General features: G+C 42.4%; 1 protein-coding gene across 1 annotated transcript in view; it reads left to right on the top strand.

Annotated features, from left to right (window-relative positions):
• The window catches only part of HMCN1 (hemicentin 1), a 427446-nt gene that overhangs the window by 387414 nt on the left and 14645 nt on the right, over nt 1–25387 (top strand). The window contains exons 91-104 of the mRNA XM_036272178.1: nt 113–283; nt 925–1095; nt 1262–1432; nt 4241–4390; nt 4691–4828; nt 5723–5844; nt 7169–7406; nt 11895–11957; nt 12940–13059; nt 14409–14543; nt 17620–17733; nt 18426–18551; nt 20456–20584; nt 23074–23424. Of these exons, the coding sequence (XP_036128071.1) occupies nt 113–283; nt 925–1095; nt 1262–1432; nt 4241–4390; nt 4691–4828; nt 5723–5844; nt 7169–7406; nt 11895–11957; nt 12940–13059; nt 14409–14543; nt 17620–17733; nt 18426–18551; nt 20456–20584; nt 23074–23424 (2199 nt within the window). The remainder of the gene's footprint in view (nt 1–112; nt 284–924; nt 1096–1261; nt 1433–4240; nt 4391–4690; nt 4829–5722; nt 5845–7168; nt 7407–11894; nt 11958–12939; nt 13060–14408; nt 14544–17619; nt 17734–18425; nt 18552–20455; nt 20585–23073; nt 23425–25387) is intronic.

Below are 25387 nucleotides of genomic sequence, written 5' to 3'. Positions count from 1 at the left end.
CTGTCAGTAAGAAGCAATGTCAACGAGAGCATCACTCAACTGAATAATAGCCAGTGTTTAACCTGCTCGTTTTTAAGTAGTAACAGAGCCCGTTGGTGTCTCCCCGATCCAGTGGACGGCAGGTGGGCCGCGTGGGCCAGCTGGAGCGCCTGCACGGCGTCCTGTGGAGGAGGCGCCCGCCAGAGGACACGGGGCTGCTCTGACCCCGCCCCGCAGTACGGAGGGAGCAAATGTGAAGGCAGTGACGTCCAGAGCGATTTTTGCAATAATGACCCTTGTCCAAGTGAGTGTTGGAAATAGTGAGTCGACATTATACTTCCTTCAAGTTCCATTGTGGCTGAAGTCCTTAAAGTTATACTATTCTGTGACTTGAATTCGTCTTACCTTTGATTTGGGACATCAAGGTGTTGTATGGTTGCTGTGTGTCTGTGTACGACCACAGAAGTCATTGATCTGTGTGGACAGGGGCTGTGTCCTATTTTGTTTACTCTGTGGGACCAGCTGCAGAGCGCAAGGGCGGCGTCACCCTGACACGCTAACTGTTAACGGTGTTGATGACTCCTCCTTGGAGCAAGCAGGCAGCTTCTGCCTTCAGTCAGGCACCAAGCGACGTGTGTAGACCCTAGCAGCATCCGGATCCTCCGTTTCTTGAATGTGATCATCGTCTTGACTCCTCGAGAGTAGAGACCTTGTCTCATTCATATCCTTTGGCTCCTGGAATACTGTAAGACTCAGTGAATGTGTGTTGAGCGGAATTGTACAATCACTGGTATACCCAATTTCTGGTCAAAAGAGCAGTGGATACCTTTGGGAGTTGCCTATTTGTAGATGTGTATGTTCCTTTTCAGTTCCTGGGGAGAGTCCTCCCACACTTGTTGAATGAATGCCATCATTTAGCATGTCTCCGATGGTTCTGTATTGTAGCTCATGGCCACTGGAGCCCTTGGAGTGGCTGGGGCATCTGCAGCCGGTCGTGCAACGGAGGACAGATGCGGCGGTATCGCACGTGTGATAATCCTCGACCCTCCAACGGAGGAAGAGCTTGTGGGGGGCCGGACTCCCAGATCCAGAGATGCAACACTGACATGTGTCCTGGTGAGCTCCCCGACTCCGGGCCACAGAACAAGCAAAGCATTCCATTTCGTGTTCATTGCAGCGGCACCATCATTTCAGATCTTACGATGAAAGTTGTACAGGTGACCCCCTAGATGTAAATTTTAAGACCGACTTGTTAATATGGACCTTGCGTTCTTGTTCACAGTGGATGGGAGTTGGGGACACTGGCATAGCTGGGGCCTGTGCTCTGCTTCTTGTGGAGGAGGCGAAAAGACTCGGAAACGGCTGTGCAACAGTCCGGAGCCATCTAACAGCGGGCGACCCTGTCCGGGGGACGCCACTCAGGTATCCAGATGCAATTTACAAGCGTGCCCAGGTAAGCAGCTAAGTTAGATTTTGGCAGAACTATTGCTGGCGTATGTACAACCTTTCTGAGAATTACAAAAGGGTGTCGCCTGAGCCCATACATTACAGAACAGTGCCATCTCTGGGCGGAAGAATTGGGGAAAGTGTACTTCCCGCCTCTAGCCGGTGCACATCTACCCGAAACTCGTGGCTGGATTGTAGCCTCTGCTGGCCCCTTTCCTGGTCCCCTTGTAAAAGAAGATGGTCTGCACAGCCATGAGTGGTAGTCCTGGGCCGGAGGGGTAGAAGGGCATGGAAAAGTGGGAAGGCCCCTCTGAGACTCCAGGCTGAAAAACGAGGGTAGAGCAGAACCTGAACATCTAACAAAGATATGCAGTTGGAGGCTGTTATTTCACAGAGGGAAGTAGGGAGGACAGGGGTGTGGAAAGTAAAATAGAGGCCGATTCCGTCCGAGGGAAAAGAGGAGAGGTGTGCAGAGTCAACCACCGTAACTCAGATTGTGCAACATGCCCAGCTGTTGTAAGCAATGTAAAAACTCAGGAGGAACGAAGTCAGAATTCTGGAACTCATGGACCTTAGAAAGAAGAAATGGTAGGTAGTCCTAAGGAGACTTGTCTCAGAGGATAGACTCTTCGAAAGAACAGGTTCACATGGTTGGAGTGTTGAGATACCACTGGACTTCCCTGAGTTTTAAGGTGGCTTTAAAAATAAAATGTTCCTGGAAATCAAGAAGGCCCACTTGGCAGAATGCGAGAGAGAGTCTATGGAAAGATTTATAGGATCTAGGCAGGGAAAGGGCGAGTGTCCATCAGTCAATGCTCAACATGTCCTCTCAACACGTCAGCTGATTACCAAGGATTCCGAGGCTCGTCTGACATGTAGCCATGGTGATAGGTCCCATCGCAGTGGAGACGTTTTGTAGCTCAGCCTCTGGGGGTACCAGGGCTCCAGGGGCAGAAGGAAGTCCAGATGTACACACAGTTTGGATTAGAGAGTTTGGCAGAACGTTTCAAGGATCCCAAGTAGGTAGCCAGACTAGGAGATGTCTGTTGAACATGGGGACCCACGTTCTGTGAGACTAGAGAACCAAGGGCACAATGGGAGGCCATGTACCAGAGACCCAGAGAACTAAGTGACCCAGAGAACTGAGTGAGTTAGGGACCCTTCTACCCCTCTCTTCCCCGCCTAGGAATAAAGTAAGAACCACAATGGCCTGCCAGGTCCTGCTTGGGCCCTGCTCCCTTCTGTGCTGTATCACCTGGCGGGGTGGTTCCCTCCGCCCTCTAAGCTGTCACCTTCGGCTTCCCCAGCGTAGCCAGGGACCACCCCCCCAGAGGACAACACGTGCCGTTTCAGGACCTGGGGAGTCCGTCCCTGCCATTTTCCCTGGCTTGGTGAAGACACGTACTTTCTTTATATCTCCACTCAGTTTTCACTTCCTGTCCAGACTTCCCCCAGTAGTGAATCTTACATATTAGTACATTGCAATTTTACATTTTTTATGGAATTCTAATTAATATCTATCTTCCCTCTTCAGACATAAGCTGTATGAAGACAGGTCTTATGCCTTTTTTTTTCTCTTTCTTATTACCATTGTATCCTCAATATTTGATGACCACATGAGTGTAGTCCAAAACATGAAGGCTGAATCAATGCAAAAAATACATTTTTTTTTCTCTAACTAATAAAGTAATGCAAATTAAAATGGTGAAATACTATGCTTATTGATTTTTTGAGATTGAATATAATAACTGTGTTCCTCCCTAGTATATAATACATGATAACAATATCTGAAACACTTGTGATTATTTTAAGATATATTCAATTAAAAGGCACAGAATGATGAACGAAGATGAATTTCGCTATCAGCTTCTTCCCAATGTTTCTTTCTCTTATCAAAACGTGCAGTTCACTGAAGAGACAGTCATTAACCACTTGTTCTGTGTTGTGACCAATAATTTTGTTGAACAGTGGAAAGAAGGTATAAAATTACTGTAGAGATATTTTTTTAAATGTATAATTGTTTTTCGATCGGATTGCTGTGGTATGAATTTCACAGCACTGTTAAAAGTACAATGTCCTTCAGATTTTCCTCATTATGTGTTTTCTAATACACATGTAATATAAAGAACTTGATAAGCCCAAGATTTGAAACCTGAGACTGAACAGAAAAACCCCCTTAGATAGGTCACATTTCTGTTAACAGTGACCTGTCACGAGGCTTAGGAGCTGGTTTTGGCTGCTGATTCTTCCTGTCCCTTTGTTCTTATGACGGAGGCAAACAGATCGAAGCACGTGGGTTTTGGTGTCCATCACACCTGGTTCAGATCCTCAGTCCACCACCTCCTAGCTGTAATGATGCCTCTGAACTTTATTTTCCTACTCTGCAAACTGTGCTCCTTAAAATAAATGGCCTTATAGGGTGCGTGATAGGATTAAAAGGATTAGCACATATTAAATATTTGCTATAGTGCATGACATGCTCAATAAACGCGTTATCATCATTTCCTTACCACCAATAAGCATACACTTTATTTTGGCTTTCGGACTGGGTACTGATTGTAGTCTTTGGATTATGAAATACTGTCAGGACGTGCATCGTTGGGAGAACCTAGATTTATGTGGGGTGAGCAGTGGTACATTAGAGTAGAATGTTTTGAAAGCTTATTTATTACACTCTTAATTTCAGATGTCGTATGATCTTTTCAAATGTCTGAGAGGACATTTGTAGCATCTTTGAATATTGCCCTTCTTTTCTCCCGTGTAATGTTGATGAAATTATTTCCTTATTCAGGACTGTTTTTTCTTCCCCCGATAGGTGGTCCCCAGCGTGCCAGAGGAAGTGTTATTGGAAATATTAATGATGTTGAATTTGGAATTGCTTTCCTTAACGCCACAGTAACAGATAGCCCTAACTCCGATACTAGAATCATACATGCCAAAATTACCAATGTGCCTCGCACACTTGGTAAGTCTCTTTGTTTATAAAAGTCATTATTAAGCCTCTTTAAAAAAAAAAAAATGTGTATATTCGACATCATCATATTATTTCTACTTCATATTTCTAGAGGCTGTCACTACTAATGATCAGTATAATAATTCTAGCTCAGTGGTCAACTCTTAAAGACACATGAGATACTGGTATTTATTTTATTGTTATGCCAGATTATTTAGGATTCATCCTTAGGAATAGCATTCTATGAAGACAATATTAACAGTGAACCATAAATATTTTGCTTTGTCACCTTTTTTATCCTTTTTTATGTAGGTCCAGCAATGAGAAAGATAGTTTCTATTTTAAACCCCATTTATTGGACAACAGCGAAGGAAATCGGAGAAGCAGTCAATGGCTTCACGCTCACCAACGCAGTCTTCAAAAGAGAAACCCAAGTGGAATTTGCAACTGGTTAGTGCCCGCTGAACTTAGTATTCTCTTACCATAAAAATGTGGTTGCCTTAAACGTCGGTGGTTAAGAAAAATACATCATATGTTCCCACAGAGAATAATTTCAAATTTTTTGAAGCAATCTTATCTAATAAACAATATAAAAGCAATTTTAGATTTCCCTATAAATTTTTACCGACATGGATCTCTAAGAGACCACGTTTTCAAACAGCATAGTGATTTTTATACCCCAAAACTTTTTTACTGTATTTTCTGTATCTGTTCCCCTTCAAGCCTTACAATACCTTATAGGGATTCTTTGTCAAAAAGATAGAAGTAAAAACAAGCAAGTCGAAATGCCTTGTGCTTTATCCTTAGCGTTAACGAATATATATTAGCTGTCTTGGCTCTGTCCCAGTGTAGACAGGTCCGTTTCAAGCCTCATCATGGGCAGTGATCTTTCGGAAAGGCATAGCTTTAATCATCCCAGAAGTGGGTCTGTCATGACCATCCCCTTACTGAGATGCCCCTTTGCGACTTCTTGAAACATCGGAAGGAGCCAAGCTCCACGGACAGACCTGAGGTTAGTGCCAGTTCACCTGGTGAAGCCGCCTGTCTCTTCTCACAAGCAACCCATTGTTCTAGCACGTTGCTATTGCTCGTGATTTTAAAGCGTGGAATCCTTCACCCAATCATATCCTACACTCTGCCACCTACAACGAGATTTCAGAACAAAATTCGATGAGCCTAACTTTAATTTGGGGACTGAACGCTCACGTAATTCTCTTATTGTCCATGTTTATTCAAGCTTGAAGTAAAACGACATCGCTGAGCTCGAATGTAAGGTAAATCTGCTCTGCGCTTGCACAAACCATAGAGTTTCTGCCATTAAAGTGCACGCCTTGTAATTCCCAGGGGAAATCTTGCGGATGACTCACATTGCTCGGGGCCTGGATCCCGACGGTGCTTTGCTGCTGGATATTGTCGTGAGCGGCTATGTCCTGCAGCTGCGCTCCCCTGCGGAGGTCGCCGTGAAGGTAAACTGTCACCATCACTCGCCTCCACGGTTGTCAGAGTAATGGTAAGAGCAGGAGTCAGAGACCCGTAGCAAGAGCACGGAGAACTTGTGCAGTTTCCCTGGTTCGCTTTGGGGAGTAAATGCCTAAACCTCCGAGGTTGGACGTGGCTGTCCAGTCCCCGTTTACGATGGCCAAAACATGGGAACAGCCAAGTGTCCGTGGGCAGGTGCATGATAAAGAAGACGTGATACATGGGTATTTATCTCAACATGGGTGTATCTTGACAGTATGATGCCAAGTGAAATAAGTCAATGGAAAGGGACAAACACCATGTGATTTCACTTATATGTGGAATGAAAAACAAAAAGTAACAAACCAAATAAACAAAAGCAAACTCACAGACACAGACAACAGAATGGTGGTTATCAGAGGGGAGTGGGGTGGGAGGGTGAAGGGTCGAGAGGACCAAATATATGGTAACAAAGGAGATAGATCTGGGGTGGGAGACATGCACTAGAGCGCACAGATGTCAAGTTATAATCCTATACACCTGACAATTATATAATGTTATTAACCAGTGGTACCCCAATACATTTAATTGAAGAAATCTTCAGGGACAAGTCTCTCCAAACTTTTAGTGGTTTATTACTCTGCTTATCAGGACCAAGATCACTGCTATGTTGACTTAAGTCATTTATTTAATTTTCTACAAAGAGAATAGTAACTCTTGCATAAAAGTTTTTGTATGTCATCCATAACATTTTCTGAAATTAAAGAAGAAACCATCACCCTTTTATATCTTTTCTTTATTCTTGCCCTACAACTTTGATTCCCTTATAAAACTATAACTGAGCCCTGGCCGGTTGGCTCAGCGGTTAGAGCGTCGGCCTGCGGTCCTGAGAGACCCGGGTTCGGTTCCCGCTAAGGGCGCGTACCTCGGTTGCAGTTTGTCCCCGGCCCTGGTTGGTCGTGCGGGTGGCAGCCACTCGATGTGTCCCTTCGCATCGATGTTTCTCTCTCTCTCTCCCTTCCTCTCTCTCCCTCCCACTCTATCTGTACAAAAAATGGAAAAATATCCTCAGGTGAGGATAAAAAAAAAAGAAAAATTAAAAAAAACAAAAAACAAAACTATAACTGATAACAGTAAAATCATAAAACTAATGTCATAATGAAGAGGTTCAAATTTGATTTCCTGAATTCTCGTGTACAATTACAATTTTATTTAGAACTACAGAAGTTTTAGCCTCTAAGCCTTTTCTTCTCATTCTGCGTCTCATAGTACACGCCCGAGAAAACATAGGATGAGCCATGCTGATCCTCCGATCCATATTGTCGTCCTCAGGATTATACGGAGGACTACATTCAGACGGGCCCCGGGCAGCTGTACGCCTACTCAACCCGGCTGTTCACCATCGACGGCATCGGCGTCCCCTACACGTGGAACCACACCGTTTTCTATGATCAGGCACGGGGACGGATGCCCTTCCTGGTCCAGACGCTTCATGCGTCCTCTGTGGAGTCTGACTACAACCAGTTAGAAGAGACGTTGGGCTTTAAAATTCACGCTTCGATTTCCAAAGGTAATTCGGTTAAGGGAAAGCCCAAATCTTTCTAAAAAGGTGAAATAGTTGCACTGATGCCCTTCAGAATAAGGATATTAAGGCGTAGACCAAACATGATAATCTCAGGTTGTGTGTGTGTGTGTGTGTGTTGTGTGTGTTTTTTGGTGGGAAAGCCATCCAGGGGGAGTTCTAATACATTTGTTTTACTGATATGCAGTTTCATATAGCACAATGGAGTCGTTATTCTATTCCATGTGTACAGAGAGGATTAAAGATATATACTTTGTCACAGTGGTTTTTCCTTTGGGTAATAATATCCCTTTTTTTCTTGTTCTGAATTCTCTATTTTGTCAAGGAATTTTTTTTTTAATTCCTAAAATGGAATGTCTGGGTCCATGTTAACCTAAACTAGTCCCATAGAACTTTCTATATTTTAAAAGCAGCGCAACGATAAGCGGGCTCCCAGCTGTCATTTCTTGTTCCTGGAAGTTACGCTTTTGAACTGCTTTCCATTTTCCAAGCGTAGTGCTGCAAGTCCGTCTCAGCGGTCTCCTTCTGCTGTGTGGTTCTTTGGTGTGTCTGTACCCCGGGATTTATTGGTTGCCTCCTGAACACACCCCAGCCAGGGCCAGGGATCGAACCCGCGACTCTGGTCCACGAGCCATAGCTCTAACCACTGATAACCACTGAGCCACACCAGCCAGGATGATCCGAGTAGATTTTAAACAGCATCATTTTGTTTTATTATGCTCAGAAGATACACTAAATTTTTTAACCCTTACTCTTGTTTATCTCAGTTATGCATGTAACTGTTATCTTCTTCATTCATAGCTGCTTCATCACATTTGAGATCCTCGTAATCTAGGTGTCTGTGTTCGTATCATTTAAGGTGGTCATAGATTCACGAAGCCTCATAGCCAGGGGAACCCAGAGCCCCACACCTCCCCCACCCACACATCACCACCAGCATCTCATTTTACTGTTGTCACGCGTGATCAGGTCACTTGGACAAAAGAAAAAGCCACTAGAGTAAAGAGTTGTGTGTTCTCTTCCCCAGTAACATCTCCTTTTCAAATCCAATCTGTATCTACTTTTTATAGTACTACATATAATTTAAAAAAAGATAACTTGGAACAAGACTTTGGTTGAAAATGAATTTATACCATCTGGGACTAGATGAATTAAGATGATTTTTGAAAAGTCATGTATAGTTTCTACCCAGTTGTGTAAATCCTTTAAGCCTGAAACAGCTGGAAGGTCTTTGTGGTACCTTCAGGGGTGTTGTGGGGGGTGTTCTCCTATATGACATTTAAAACCCCTTACTATCTTTAGATACTATGATTGTATTAATTATGTCTGTTATGTGCTTGTTGACATTGTTGCTGAGAACGGAGTTGTGTACCTGCAATTTCTAAGTGACCACCAGGGGGCAAGCTTGCCTTCTTGGTTGCTTAGCCGGAAGGTTCTTTCTCTTCTATGTTGGATCTAGACTACAGTTATGGTTCCTGTGCACTTAGAATCACCTAGAGTTTGATGAAAGTTCAGATTTATAAGCACAAAGATTTTGGTTTAGTAAGTGTAAGGTAGAGCCTGGGAGTTTGTGTTTTTAACAACCCCTAAGAGATTCTGTGCATCGGGTTTGCCACTGGCGTTTGGAAACTGGTGGTCAAGACAACTCGCAACAGAAATCAACGTACTTTTAAAAATTTATCTTTAAAATCAAATGGGTCTATGTTTTAAATATAATTATGAAATATGTTTAATTGTACAAGTTAAACAAAAAAAAGGTCAAAAACAAGAAAGGAAAACATAAATACATTTAACTACAGATACATTTTATTAAAACTTTTTCATGGGAGAAAAAAACAAAATTAAGAAGGTAAAACACACACCAAGAAAAAAATATTTGCGTTACATATTCTAGACAACTATGATTAACCTTAATATATACAAAGCTTTTAAAAATCAATAAGAAAAAGGCAAACACCCCAACAGAAAAACACAAAGGCTACGAACAAGAAATGCACAAAGGAAGAAACAAGAATGACAAAATGAATGTGAAATACTGTTGAACTATATCAACAAGAAAAGAAATGCACATTGATACAAGAAGGTACCATTTTCCAATTACCGCTCAGAGATTTATAAATATGATACACTCAGTATTGGCGAGGTATAGGAAATGGATACCCCCATACACTGCCTGCAGAGGTTGCAACTTTGTTTAACATTTCTGGAAAGCAGTATATTTAGTATCCTTTCAAATCTTCCCATCTTTTTAGTTATCTCATTCTAGGGGTCTTCCTGAGGAAAATCACAAAAATGGCCAATAATAAATGTCCTGGTAGGAAGAGACAACTGCAAATGATGGCACAGCTCTATGATAAAGTCCACAGTCATTAACATAATTTTAAAGGAATATTCAGCTCACTTACTTGAAAATATTTGTTGAGTGCCTACTGTGGACCAGACAGTGTTCTGGGTCTGGACAGGGTAACTGAACAAGGGACAAAGGAGAAGGTACACGGCATAATAATAACGGAACAGCAGTGCGTACCCGCTATGATCCCGACCTGGGCTTCCCATGCCACAGTGACTGTCAGAAAGCCTTTACACTGGTTAAAAACAGTTTCCAAGGTTCTTCCTGGCAGTTTTGACTGGGATAGGCTAAGAGATCTACATTTTCATAAGCTCTCCATGAGATTTTATGATCAATAAAGTTTGGCCAGTGAATCTATCCACTTTTGAAGGGTATACTTATAAAAGTCACTAGAGAGAGAAGCACAATGTTGGCAGCAGTGTGTTTCAAGTGACAAGGTTACAGGGAATTGGATACTTTTCAAAGTTTCTACAGTTCTCTATAATACACACAAATATTTTGCATTGCCCCCTTAATACTGCAAAATGAAAATAACAACTAATGTAATTCAAACTAACATACTTTAACTATAACATAAGGAATAACTCGAAGAAAAACAGTTTATAATAAAATATAATGTATTTTGATGTAAAAACCTTTCGAGGTCATGGCAGTGGAGGGTAGGAAGGACGTATTCGTATGGCTGACCCTATAATAGATAGAGCCCCGGTGGGATTTTTTTTTTTTTTTTTTTTTTTTTTTTTTTTTTTTAATCCTCACCCGAGGACATTTTTTGTTCAGATAGAGCGGGAGGGAGAGAGAGGAAGAGAGAGAGAGAGAGAGACATCGATGTGAAGGGACACATCGAGTGGCTGCCACCCGCACGACCAACCAGGGCCGGGGACAAACTGCAACCGAGGCACGTGCCCTTAGCGGGAACCGAACCCGGGTCTCTCTGGACCGCAGGCCGACGCTCTAACCGCTGAGCCAAACCGGCCAGGGCAGCGGTGGGATTTTTTTTAAAAAATCAAATAAGTCTTGGCTATGTGCTAATGAAACAATGTGTAGTCAGTCAGGCATCAATATATATTACAGAGGCACTCTTAGAAAATTCGTTGTGTGTTTCGATTGCACACAAAACATATTCAATATGTGGAAGATGGTTCCTAGCCGTAGACTGTGCAGAGCCGGGCACAGCTTCATCCTCCATCATTATACCAACCCTGCAGATTCTAAACCCTGCCCCAGGGCCTTTCCTTCTCACCAAAGTTTAACAGGCCTCCTTACCATTATGAAAATCAAAGTATCTCCCAAAAAGCTGCCCAAATGCCACCCAAAGGAAGATGTCTCCTTCGTTAGACCCATGGTTGACTTTTAAGCTGGGTACACACACGTTATTTTGGTAACTTGAAAGATGAGTTTCATGTACGTTTTTTCAGGTCACTAGTGTTTGAAAAATATTTGCTAAATGGCTTAAAACAGGCAAGAGGCTGTTACTTTCTAAGGAAAGAGAATCCCTCGCTAACGTGTTTGTTTCTGTTAGTGTGTTTTATTTTTCTGACTCTAAGTTAATTCTGTTCTATCACGATATGCCCACTTTCCCTTGCTTTTACTGCGTGCAAAAGGAGAACTCTGGGTCACACATAGCGGACTTTGACCCAGAAGCTCCGCATTATAGATGTAGGAGGTCACAGGAGATCACAGGAGAGTGCTTCTTCCTTCGAGTTTCTGTTTTTCACTAAGTTACATTCAGTGGCTCGAAAGTAGCATTCCAACTTCTAAAACAAACAAACAGTGAGGAATGGCTAGAAGAACAGGACTTCGCCTTGGCCTGGCATACACATTGATCTTAGGTCCTTTTTCATTATCACTGAATAATGTAATTTCATTTCATTTTGATTCATGTAAACAAATTAAACAGAAAATCTGTTTCCAGTGGCTGCTCACCAACCATCTCCGGGCTATGATTCATGTAGTTGTCGGTTGAGAAACAGGAGAAGTTTTCCATTCTGGCTTGTTTTCACCTAAGTGTATTCAATGTGCCGTGTTCTGTCTTTGGCATACCTTCCCAGGGAAGATTGTACTGGGAAGAAACAAGTGCTAACATCCCAACAAGCCTGTTAATTTTGCTTTTTCCTCTGTGGTAGGAGATCGCAGTAATCAGTGCCCTCCTGGGTTTGCCTTAGATGCAGTGGGACCCTTTTGTGCTGGTAAGTATAGGACTAAATAATGCATTTTGATGTGTATTAAAATGTTAATAATGGATAAATAACTATTTAATGGACATCTGTTGCCATTCTGCTAGAAATTGAATCATCATGTAGCTGTGTAAGTGTCCCTTTTTACAAGTGAAGAAAATGAGATGTAAAGAGAGTGTCTAAGACCATACAGCTTCAAGCACAGAGCTGGGTCTGAATTTGAGGTACAAAGGCTGTTTTCATTCCATCTGGCCACAGTCAAGCGTGTCAGGGATCGATCATGCTGAAGTACACAGGTGGAGTGAGCATAGGGACCAAGCAATGGACTCTGTGTGGCCACTTAATTGCCATGGATATAAAACAGCAATAATTCAACTCTAAGTCACCTAACCTTAGAATTGCTCAATCATAGGACAGGGCAGAACTGAGGGCCAAACACTAATGACTAAACCAGCCTTGTCTCATCCAAGGACCAGTACAAGGGAGGCACAGATAAGTAAACAGCTGAGTCAATGGCTTAAGGAACGTTTCTTTCCCAGGTGGGCCCCGTAATGTAGTATATTGGTTAACAGGTGGTCTTTTCAATTGTACTGCACAGGTTCAAATTCAGCTCTGCCAGTAATGGCCTATGTAGCATTGAGCAATGTACTTAACCTCTTTGCGCCCCAGTTTTATCATGCAGATGAGGATGGTAATAACAATACTTATCTCCCAGGGACTTTGTGAGCGGTAAGTACAGCTAGGCGAAAAGAGGTTAGATCCAGTAAACGGTGGTTGTATCTTAGTCGTCATCATCATTGTTTCAGGATTCATCTAGACGTCTGTTCACTATCAAGATAGTTGGGGGACCCAGAATTGATTTTTGTTCAGCATTTCCATGTCATAGACCATTGTCTGTTGCATGTGACTCAATCCACTGGCCTCTTTAAACTTGAATCACTCCCAGAAAGGAGAGGGTTTGTGTGCTCACCGGGCCCTCTGTTCCCTCCCCCAGATGAAGATGAGTGTGCGACAGGGAAGCCCTGTTCCCACACCTGCCACAACGCCGTGGGAACCTACTACTGCTCCTGTCCCAAAGGCCTCACCATAGCAGCTGATGGAAGAACTTGTCAAGGTATTTATTTATTCAGAAGCCTCGGTCCAATAGGAACATTTCAGCAATGGCCGTGACGGCCCCGACCTAGGAAAGGGATGGCACACTCGTGCTTTCGTTTTCCCTCGCTCTGCCCCCCTTGGCAGCGGGCAGGTGCTCACTAGGTTGAGAACGTGCGAAGGGGGAACACTGCTCACTCGTGGCCTTCAGCTGGGGCCCCTCCCTCGGGGCGTGGAGTGCCTCTGTCCCAACAGCGAGGTGAGGAGAGGCATCGGACTGTGTTATGCTCATTGTACGATAAAACCAAGGACGGCGTTGTAAAGCTTTAGGTAAATCGCAGTCCTGCTAGCACGTTGGGAGCATGAACAACAACAGAAAAGTTTTCTAGCCGATACCAGGTAGGCTTCGAAGTTAAAATTGTAAAAGAATCCAGTTTCATAATAAGAACAATGAGCAGCCTGGCCAATGTGGCTCCGTGGATTGAGCGTCGTCCCAGGGACTGAGGTCCCGGTTCAATTCCAGGTCAGGGCACATGCCAAGGTTGCAGGCTCGATCCCTATGAAAGGGTGTGCAGGAGGCAGCTGATCAATATATCTCTCTCACGTCGATGTTTTTCTCTCTCAGAAAATCAATAAAAACATTTTTAAAAAGAAGAAGAAATAGTGAACAGATGAAAGGATTTCTACTTCTATGCCCAAGGAGGTCCCCTTCTAAATGCGAGAGAAAGAGAGAGTAAAGTTATAGGAGGGAAGAGTAATAACTTTTAGGGAGCATCCAGTATGGATTGAGCACATTATATACATTATTTCCTTTCATTTTTTAAAATACTTTTTATTGATTTTTAGAGAGAGAGGAAGGGAGAGGGAGATCGGGAGAGAGACATTGATGGGGGAGAGAAACATCGATCAGCTGCCTCCTGCATTCTCCCTACCCAGGATCTAGCCCAAAACCTGGGCATGTGCCCTGACTGGCGATCGAACCGGCAACCTCTTGGTACTCAGGACAACATCCAAACAACTGAGCCACATGGACAGGGCTCCTTTAATTTTTAAAGCAACATTGGTAGACAGATATTATCCTCATTTTACAGATGAGAAAACTGTGATCTCAGAAAGGAGAAGTAACTCTTTTAAAATCCCTAATGTATAGGTGGTCTGAGAGATAGGTTGGTCTGTGAAGATGTCACACGAATGCCCCTGTGAGCTTGTCAGCCATTGAACCCACCTAAAATAACTCAACCCACAACGCCAGCAGCTCGCTCTTGTATATTTTTCAAGTGCTGTTGATTGCTTTTCTTATTCCCATTTCACAGCAGGCTCTTAGCTTGGCTTCTTCGGGTCACCTTGGTTGAATGACTCACTTTGTTGCAGATATTGACGAGTGTGCTTTGGGTGGACACTCTTGCCATGCTGGTCAGGACTGTGACAATACCATCGGATCCTATCGCTGTGTGGTCCGCTGTGGAGTTGGCTTTCGAAGAACCTCTGATGGGCTGAGCTGTCAAGGTATAAAAGTGGAGGCCCCTGTTTTACCTTATTATACTAAGAATTAAGACACCCTGCCTTTTGAATCATTTAAAGCCAGGGTGGGGAAACCATTATTATGTCAAGGGCCATTTGGGTATGTATAACATCATTCTCGGGCCACACAAAATTATCAACTTACAAGTTAGCCTGCTCTATTCGGTCAGGCTAACCCGGTGAGGCGTGTGGTGTCAGCCGGTATTGATTTTGAGGGCCTTATCCTGCCCACTGGCCAGGCGTTCCCCACCCCTGAACTCGTTTATAGATTGAGCTTCTCGATGAGGTCTTAGATGTAACATTCCATGGCTATTTCCGATGTTTGCAGCACAGTGGTTTTGGATGATATAACTTTCCTGTTATATTTGAGAGAGGAGATTGTACGGCATGATCTAGGAGAACCTACTTTATAAGACTCCACTGCATAAGACTACATGGATATTTACGGCAGGACATTTGAATAGACATTAAATTTTAGGGAAGTTTTGGGTTCACAGCAAAATTGGGTGAAAGGTAAAGATATTTCCCAGGTACCCCCCACTCCAACTCATGTGTGGCCTCCCCCACTGTCAACATCCTACACCAGGGAGATACAGTTTTTTACCAAGGATTAACCTATGTAGATGCATCATTATCACCCAAAGTCCCTCGTTTTGCAGTGGGATTAGCCCTAGGTGGTGTACATTCCATGGGTTTTGACAAGTGAATAAGGACACGTATCCTCTCAGGACCGCAGGCCGACGCTCTAACCGCTGAGCCAAACCGGCCAGGGCAGGACACGTATCCTCTATCACAGTGTCATACAGAACAGTTTTCCTGCCTACAAATCTTCTGTGCTCCCCCTGTTCATCCCTTCTTCCCCAAAACCTCTGGAAACCACTATCTTTTTATTGTCTACATAGTTTTGCCTTTTCCAGCATGTCATATGGGTGGAATAATACCGTATGTGTAGCCTTTTCAGGTTGGCTTTTCTCACTTAGTAATATGCATTTAGATTTACTTCATGTCTTTTTATGCGTTGATAGCTCATTTCTTCTTAGTGCTGAATACTGTTTTGTTACATGAATGGACCGCAGTATTTACCCATTTACTACTGAAGACATCTCGGTTGCTTCCAAGGTTCAGCAATTATGAATAAAGCTGCTATCGGGAGTTTTCATACACGCAGAAACAGTGGGTACAAAACGGAATGCCTATCAGTAATAGAAAGAATGAATTAAGTATGGTGCAGCCACAAAATGAACCCCTGTGCAGCTATTATAAAGAGTAGAATAGAGCTCAGCTATTTGGCTTAAAGGACTTCCCAGGCGTTGTGGAGTGAGAACTCCAAGGTGTAGGAAAGTATATGTAACTGTGTAGAAAAGATTATGTGACTAGAAAACAAACAATAACAAAGAAAAAGAACATGGATTTATATATTTACATAGAGCTATATGTGTGTACATGGAAGAGACATATTATTTATACAAGATTATTATTATTTTTATTTTGTTACAGATGTTTCTCCTTTTTTACCCCATTGACACCTCCTCCCCATCCCCCAACCCCGTTCCCGGCTTTGTTGTCCATGTCCATTGGTTATGCATACATGCATATAAGTTCTGTGGTTTATCTCTTCCCTCCCCCCACCGCCCCCTCTTCTGAGGGTTGTCAGTCTGTACCCTACTTCCACATCTCTGGGTCTACCCTATTCCTCAGACTGTTTATACAAGATTATTAATACAGGTTGATTTTGGTGGGGAAGGGAGGCCAAGCAAAAGAGGAAAATGTTTATGAAAACCATTTTAAAGTACATGATCACATTTGTGTATTTACATCAACGTGCAAATTTTGAAAGATTAAAGTAGAAGTTCTCAAATAGAAAACAAGTACAGAATAAGACATCGGCAATCTCAAGTTTGGGCAGATACGGTGAGGACATGAAGGGCCTAAATATTGTGACTGTCGTTTTGAAGAGTTTGGAATAGAGTGATAGAGAAGTGGAGAGATTTGAAATGAATGTAGACCAAAGAGAGAGGTTTTGTTAGGGTAGGGAAAATGTGGTTATGTCTATAGGATTATGGGAAAGAAGACGGTAAGGAGGAAGGACTTTAAAAATACTCAAGCCTGGCTTGAGTTGGTTGGAGTGTCTGTTGTCCAGTGCACCAGAAAGGTTGCAGGTTTGATTCCCAGTCAGGGCACATGCCTAGGTTGTGGGTTCAATCTCCAGTATGAGAGGCAACCAATGGTTGTTTCGCTCTCACATTGATGTCTCTCTCTCTCTCTCAAATCAATAAAAATCTTCCTCGAGGATTTTTTTAAAAATACACAAAAACAGGGAGTCATCAATGGACCACAACCCTCATCCTGGTGAGGAAGGAGAAGATAGGCCACAGAGCTCAAAAACTCAAACGGGGAGCCTTCCTTAGATGGGAGAGGAGACCTCTCTCTCTCGGGGGCTGGAAGGAAGCTGAGGGAAGAAGATACAGAAGAACAAGCAGTGCACATGAGTCAGGGGCGTCCATCCTGCACTTTTTAAAAAATTACGCAACGACCCAGATGGTGTTTGGGCAGATTGATTTGGCAAGGACAACAGGGAGGAGAAATGTGCAAGTTGCTGCAGTCAGTTGGACACAAGGTGGTCAAGACCTGCATCAGACTAACAGCCGCAGAAGTGAGGGCGAACGGTCAATTGCAAAATATGTTGCAGAAGACCTTAGCTTTAATTAATTTTTCCCTATCTTCGTATTCCAGTCTGGCAGCCACATTCCAGGGCCGGTACTTCCTGGAAACAGGAGTGGAGCCATATGGTCAAGTACCCAAGTGGAGGTGTGTTGTGTCGACAGAGTTCTGAGTCACTAGCAAATGGCTGCCTTTGAAGAGGATTAAAGAGAGATACTCTCTCCGGCAATTAATCCCGCCAGTTGTCTAGCAGATTATATGACAGCGGTTGTATTGCATTCATTTCAGGGAAGATCTGAAACGTGCTCGTTTTGAAAGAGTATTAAAATGTTCAACATTTGGGGTAAATGAATCCAAGTTGCCTAACAGAATATCCTGAAAGTTTTGTTTTATTTACCAGATATTAATGAATGTCAAGAATCCAGCCCCTGCCACCACCGCTGTTTCAATGCCATAGGAAGTTTCCACTGTGGGTGTGATCCCGGGTATCAGCTCAAAGGCAGGAAATGCATGGGTAAGAAGGGGCTTTGAATTCAAAAGCATAACATCACTGTACCTTCGCATGGTGCCTGATCCAGTCCATATGCGGTACCCTGAGCCTGGCTTAGAGATAAAATACCTACCGTGCATGGTATAATAACCCATATTACAACAAATTGGAAGCAAATGCTATGCTTTATGAGTTTTACTTTCCAATCACATAACCATTTTTTAAACATTTCTATTCACCAATTTTTTTCGCAGACATATAATACAAGGTGGGGCAAAAGTAGGTGTACAATTGTTTTTATGGAAAATAATACCATAATTAATAAATAATAACACAAGGATATACTCTGTTTCATGTACTCGCAACTGTAAACCTACTTTTGCCTCACCCTGTATGTAATGTATACATATGTAGTTATATATGTGTGTACGTATGTAAAGTTATATACATGTACATCGACATGATTTTTCTTCTTCTTGGAGGAGGAAGTGGTTGGTATGGCTACCAGCTCTGACACTGGTTTTTTATTTTTATTAGTCTGTTTTAAAATTAAGTATTTACATGCCTTGTTGGATTTAAACACTTCAACTGTACATGATGATTATGCATCAACATCTGTATCGGTCTATAATATCCTTAAAACCCAGAAGTGTAGTCTTGTGGGGGCGGGGCAGGGCCGTCTTCTCAACCTGCATGCCCTTCGTTCTCCCACGAAGACGTGAACGAGTGTCGCCAGAGCGTGTGCAGACCGGACCAGCTCTGCGAGAACACCCGCGGGGGCTACCGGTGCATCGACCTCTGTCCCAACGGAATGACCAAGGCGGAGAACGGAACCTGCACTGGTGAGTGGCCGGCTGGGTCGAAGGCTGAGCTGCGTTCACCACTGCCAAGCCCAGCAGAGCAGCTATGTTGAGCACTAATGATTAGAATGCATTTAATGGAACAAGAAAGTATTTCATTTTGCATAGGGGTTTTTTGTTTTGTTTTGTTTGTTTTATTTTGTTGTTTTTATTCCCCACTTTCTAGTATGGTTGACCTCTGGGGTTCTGGGGTCACGGCCATGCCAGGAAATGGAAGCCCCCCCATGGAGACTTACGACCCTTTTGAGCTCCCATCAGTTATACTTTTGGTTTAGATAGTTTAATATCCACATAGATGAATAGTCTCTCTCGATTTCTAATATAAAATTTAGCATATGTGTTTAGAATTTCATAGGACAGTTGAGACAAAATTGTTTTATTAAGAGTTCAAAATATAATTATTATAGAACTAAATATTCTTTAAACGGCGAGACAATGACCAGACCATAAAGAAAGTTATATCTCCGTTTAAGTGTATTCTTTGCGTGCCTGTTCTGTATCAGGCTGCAGAGGTAGCAGAACGAGGAGCTACGCGATTTACAAAAATTGCAAAGAGAGTGTGGCCGCTCTTATATTCTTATGGTCTACTGGAATAGATCGGCCAACTCCACTTCCTTCGCCAAAAGAAACAAACTGTAATAAACGCAGAATGCAGCACCACAAAGGAGGTGAAATGGAATTGGCCGAGAGGGCTTGAAGTCACCATCAGATGCAACAGGAGTGACTGTCAGAGGTGTCAGGGCAGTGATCACATCTGAATATAGCCTTGTATAGAGTGCTGGCAGGCGGAGGTAGTAGCAAATGAAAAGGAAGAAGGCCCTGTTCAAGGGGGAAGGAGCTGGACTTAGAGGTAACACGTTGCAAGTCATCCTTCCTTCTTGACAGCTCTCTGTCCTTCAGGGAGTCTTAAGATGACACAGACATGTGAGTTTAAGTTTCTCATTTTAAAAATAGGACTTTTTAAAAATTATGAAATATTTATTAATAAAATTATAATGTGTCTTGGAGTTGTTTCAAAATACTATAGGAGTAGAGGGAGGGCATAGATATGAATGAAGGAATACTAAATTCAGTTGATGCTTGTCAAGGTACATGGATGTTTAATATACTCCTGAAAAAAAAAAAAAAAAACACTGGGGGGTTGGACTATCAGGATTCTGACTCTTTCCAGCTCTATGGACAGAGGTGAATATTTTTTTACACTTAAGAATAGTGGCCTACTCAGAGCACAGAGGCAGTTATGTGCAATAGTAAATATTTTAAAACCATGGACTCCGTAATTATATATGAGATCAATTAGAAATGAGACGATACAGCAAACATATAGCTAAGTGGAAAAGGGAAGAGGAGATATGTGGATTTGATTGAAGGAAGTAGAACCACCCAATCTTGGAAACTGAGGGAATAAGTTAAAGGTAACTCTGACATTTGCAGGCTGGTTGACTGGGGAGAAAGAATACTGTGGCCATAAGTAAGGACGTAACGATAAGACAGTGGGGACGTGTTGAGTTTGAAGGACTGGTAAAACGAGGAGATGGAGATGACTAGCTAGCAGCTGGAAATGTGGGAGTAGAAAAGAAGCCAGGTAGTACGGTTGCCCTAAATCTACATCAACAAGCTAACCAGAGTCACTGAAGGAGGGAGTGTTGAGAAGGGGAAAGAAAAACCGAACCTGAGAACAGAACTCTTTTTATAGTAAGGGGCAAGAGGGAAAAGGAACCAGTTAATAAGTGGCAGAGCGAGGACTAGAACCCAGGTGTTCTGACTCCAGGTCTCAACCACGTGGTGAGAAAGGCAACCTTTGGCAATTCTCAAGAACGTTCACTTTAAATATTAGGTTATGAAAGAGGAAATGTTACTACTTTTTATTGCCTCCATGTCTATAGATATTGATGAGTGTAAAGATGGAACCCATCAGTGCAGATATAACCAGATATGTGAGAATACAAGAGGCAGCTATCGGTGTGTATGTCCAAGAGGTTACCGGTCTCAAGGCGTGGGAAGACCCTGTATGGGTAAGTGAACAGGAACTCTCATGGAGTAACAAAGTTACTCATATAGTTACCCAGCCTTACCAACTTGCATAGGGCCACTTGCTATCCTCAAATACTTTCTTGCTATAATTAGATTTATAATTTGTTTAAGTAATTCATAATATAGTTGACCCTTGAACAACATGGGTTTGAACTGCGTGGGTTTGCAGTTTTTTTAAAAATATACAGTCAGCCCTCTGCATCCCTGATTCAACCTACTGCAGGATTCGACCTACTGCAGGTTGAAGACAGTATTTTCAGTCTGCAGCTGGTAATGTGTGACGTGGAGCTTAAAGCTCTATGTGCACTGTTCTGTGCATTTGATGTAAGGGATTTGAGCATCTATGCATTTGGTACCCATGAGGTCCCAAAGCCAATCTCCCTGCAGATACCGAGGGATGATTGAGTTTGGGGGGAGTCAAAAGTTATACAAAGGTTTTGACTGCACGGGGGTCAGCATCCCTAACCACCACGAGGTTCAAGGGTCAACTGTACTTATTAGAGACTTCATGTTGAGTTCAATTTACTCTAACTTCAAGTGATAATAATAACCACTACAGATGCTTCCGGTACACTACACATATCAAAAGGAAGTTCTGATATAATTGCTGTGGCAACTTAATTACGAAGTTTATCTCCTTCATTATCTCTCTAGGCACATGACATAAATGCATAATTTTTTCCCTTTTTAAATATATTTTTATTGATTTTTAGAGAGAGAGGAAGGGAAGAGAGATAAAAAAAAAACATTGATGTGAGAGAGAACCATAGATCTGCTGCCTCCTGCATTGCTGTCTCCCACATGCCCCCTACTGGGGATTGAGCCTGCAACCTGGGCATATGCCCTGACCAGGAATCCGACCCTTGACCTCTTGGTGCATGGGTCGATACTCAACCACTGAGCAACACTGGTCGGGCTGCATAGATATATTTAATTTGAATATGAAGTATACTTGTATATAATATGAAGGTTTAGGTATGAGGGATTAAAATGTGAACATACAATTTAAGCAAATTGATCATTATTACTTTATTTACCATATATTTAGTGCTTACTGTATGCCATTCCCTACACTAAGGATATGTCATTTAATTCTCCCAATTGCCTGTTTCCATCTCAGTTACAATTGAATATACAGTAAGGCAAATAACAGATAATAGAACATATCTGTGGGAAGGTAACCATATGCTTTTTATTAAATTAATGCATTTATAATAAAGAAAACTGACCTATCAAATTCTATTTCTCCTCAGAATATTTAAGTGCAGCAAAAAATTGTGTGGACTTTTAAGTATTGGCTGGTTTGCATGCTATGCTTTTAAAATTGGTTGCCTTGGCTGTCTACTTAACAATTATTTATAGCAAATTCTTCCTTAAAGACTTAGTTCTGTCTTTATTCAGTACCTAGCACAGTCCTTTGCACATAGCAAATATTCACAGTAATACCATTACTAGAATAAACAAATACACATTTTAATAACAGAAATACATATTATTTCTGTATTCTTTTTAGATATTGTAATTTGTATGTAATTTAACATCTTGATCAGTCATAACAGTGACCTTGCAGAATGAAATGTGGTTTTTTTTTGTTCCCTAATTTGACTAGAAGTTGAATATCAAGCACTTGACTGGGGAATCAGTCAATGAAGAAGGAAGGGCCATTGCCCTAAAGAGATTAAAATGTTCATTTAAACTTTTGCCTACTAAAATAAATTTTATAGCAAAATTTACTACTTTTATTTTACTTCTTTGTGTTTTGTTTGTTTTTCATGCCACCATGGTAATGAATTCAAGAACTTGGTTTTGATCTCTGGTTTTTATACACTTATCCAATTGACAGGAAGAGTTGCAAGTAATACTCTGTGTTGTCGGAGGAATAGAAAGAAAAGTAACTTTCTTTAAATTTTATGAGTTTTTATCTTAGAAATTATTCTCTCTTCGTGTCCTTGTTTTTAATTATTTTGTAAAAAGTGTAATTGGTTTGATTATTAACTAATGATTATTGATTCAAAAGATACAAAAGAAAACAAAAACGTTAGCAATATTCCTGCATCTGCAACTTACAAATGCATGAAAAATTAGAGGTACTAGTGGTCAGTACTATAACCAAATGCTAACTAGTAATGTGACTGTTCCTCCCTCCACCCACAGAATTAAGATCTGCATTAGCCTTGAACTCTAGTTTTTCTGGATTCAAAACCACATTTTTCCATATGACGCTTTATGTTCCTACTGTGTATGTGAAGCGATCTTTAGGGAGCGTGCTAAAATCTTTCTGTATATTCGTAACTGAATAATTACAGCTTCCTCGTAAGCTCACAGCAGTTGAGAAATGACTGTGTTCCTGACTTTGGAGGGTAACATAATGTCTTCAGCTTGTTTCACAGACTGACTCTTTATTCCTGTGTTTTGTGTATGTACCTGTATGTTTTTTTTCTCTTTTTTATGTCTCATGGCACACGAGCAGACATTAATGAGTGTGAACAAATGCCTAAGCCTTGTGCATATCAGTGCTTCAACACCCCCGGCAGCTTCAAGTGTATCTGTCCCCCAGGACAACACTTATTAGGGGACGGGAAATCTTGCGCTGGATTGGAGAGGCTGCCCAGTTATGGCACCCAGTACAGTAGCTATAACCTTGCTCGCTTCTCCCCCGTGAGAAACAACTATCAACCTCAGCAGCATTACAGACAGTACTCCCATCTCTACAGCTCCTACTCAGAGTATAGAAACAGCAGAACATCTCTCTCCAGGACTAGAAGGACCCTTAGGAAAACTTGCCCCGAGAGCTCTGAAGCAAACCATGACCCACGTGTAGGTAAATGTCAGCCATATCGCATTTCCTTTCTGTGGGCTCGCCATGGGCCCGTCCAAGCATATGTGTTTGTTTGGGTGCAGTGAGCTACATCTGATCTCAGCTCTGGGTGCAGTGAGCTACACCTGATCTCAGCTCTGGGTGCAGTGAGCTACACCTGATCTCAGCTCTGGGTGCAGTGAGCTACACCTGATCTCAGCTCTGGGTGCAGTGAGCTACACCTGATCTCAGCTCTGGGTGCAGTGAGCTATATCTGATCTCAGCTCTGGGTGCAGTGAGCTATATCTGATCTCAGCTCTGGGTGCAGTGAGCTATATCTGATCTCAGCTCTGGGTGCAGTGAGCTATATCTGATCTCAGCTCTGGGTGCAGTGAGCTATATCTGATCTCAGCTCTGGGTGCAGTGAGCTACACCTGATCTCAGCTCTGGGTGCAGTGAGCTACACCTGATCTCAGCTCTGGGTGCAGTGAGCTATATCTGATCTCAGCTCTGGGTGCAGTGAGCTATATCTGATCTCAGCTCTGGGTGCAGTGAGCTATATCTGATCTCAGCTCTGGGTGCAGTGAGCTACACCTGATCTCAGCTCTGGGTGCAGTGAGCTACACCTGATCTCAGCTCTGGGTGCAGTGAGCTACACCTGATCTCAGCTCTGGGTGCAGTGAGCTATATCTGATCTCAGCTCTGGGTGCAGTGAGCTACACCTGATCTCAGCTCTGGGTGCAGTGAGCTATATCTGATCTCAGCTCTGGGTGCAGTGAGCTATATCTGATCTCAGCTCTGGGTGCAGTGAGCTACACCTGATCTCAGCTCTGGGTGCAGTGAGCTACACCTGATCTCAGCTCTGGGTGCAGTGAGCTACACCTGATCTCAGCTCTGGGATGACTCAAAGTTTTGAGACATTTACACTAGCACCTAAAACTATTACAGATTTTATTCAAGTAGATGTGTGCATCCTAATCATTTACCGGTTTAGATGGACAGTCCTCTGGTCACCTGAACGCATTACTAAATTCAGTGCAATAAAGAAATAAATGCCAGTGGCATCCAAAATGTGGTTTTAAAAAAGAGAATATGCATACTGTCCTAAAATAGAACACCATAATCGCGGCTGTATCTTAATGATGCCAAAGCAGTGGTTAAAAGTGAAACCACCCGCTACTCAGTTGACTGTTCTGTACGACAACCAACACCACGTTCACTGCTGTCCTGCACGCGCCATGGAGTTTTTCAGCTCGATTGTTTTGTATATAAGTCACTGAACAGATCCCATGAGCCAGGACCAAATGAAATTGCTTCCATCACTCTCAAGTATGTGCTTTCGATGTCTTTATCTAAACTGACAAGCCTGCATTTTAATTTGTTTGCAAAAGGGAAGCGTAATTTCCAACTCAAAAATTGAAACCTTGTTTTCTGTTAGGTTGCAAGCATTACCATGTGTCCTTCATTTAAATTCATTTTCTGTGCGTATTCACGGTTTGCATGTCACTGAGCTATGTACCAAGAGGAATGAGCAAACAGGAATGAGCCCCACGACTTGTTAGATGAAGAAAGAAAGCAAAGTAGAGAGAGATCAGGGAGGCAAGCAAGGAGGGAAGAAACTCTGTTTAAAGTTAAGAGACCGCATGCCAATATTATTTCCTTGCATTTTTCTTAGGTGTTCTACACTTTGCTTATTCTCTCCTACATATGCTTTCGGTTAAACATTTCTTTTAAACATTTTTAAAATTTCTTCTCCTGCTGACTTCAGTTTTTGTCATTTTTTTTTAACCTCTCCCAGCCTGTTCCTGCATCTCAGACAGACTTCCTTGGTTACTCTTGGGTAGACCAGCTACTCATATCACCTGTACTCAGCTGGACCCTCAAACCCTCTGGGCATTTAACCTTTCTTCTTTAGGCCTGTATTTTCCCAGGACTTTTCTGTCTCTATGTCCTATTGTACCTGAAGCTGAATAAAACATGGAATCTT

This window comes from Molossus molossus, unplaced genomic scaffold, assembly GCF_014108415.1.
Source record: "Molossus molossus isolate mMolMol1 unplaced genomic scaffold, mMolMol1.p scaffold_m16_p_20, whole genome shotgun sequence".
Taxonomy (NCBI): Eukaryota; Metazoa; Chordata; class Mammalia; order Chiroptera; family Molossidae; genus Molossus; species Molossus molossus.
This window is presented reverse-complemented; position numbering and strand designations above follow the sequence as displayed.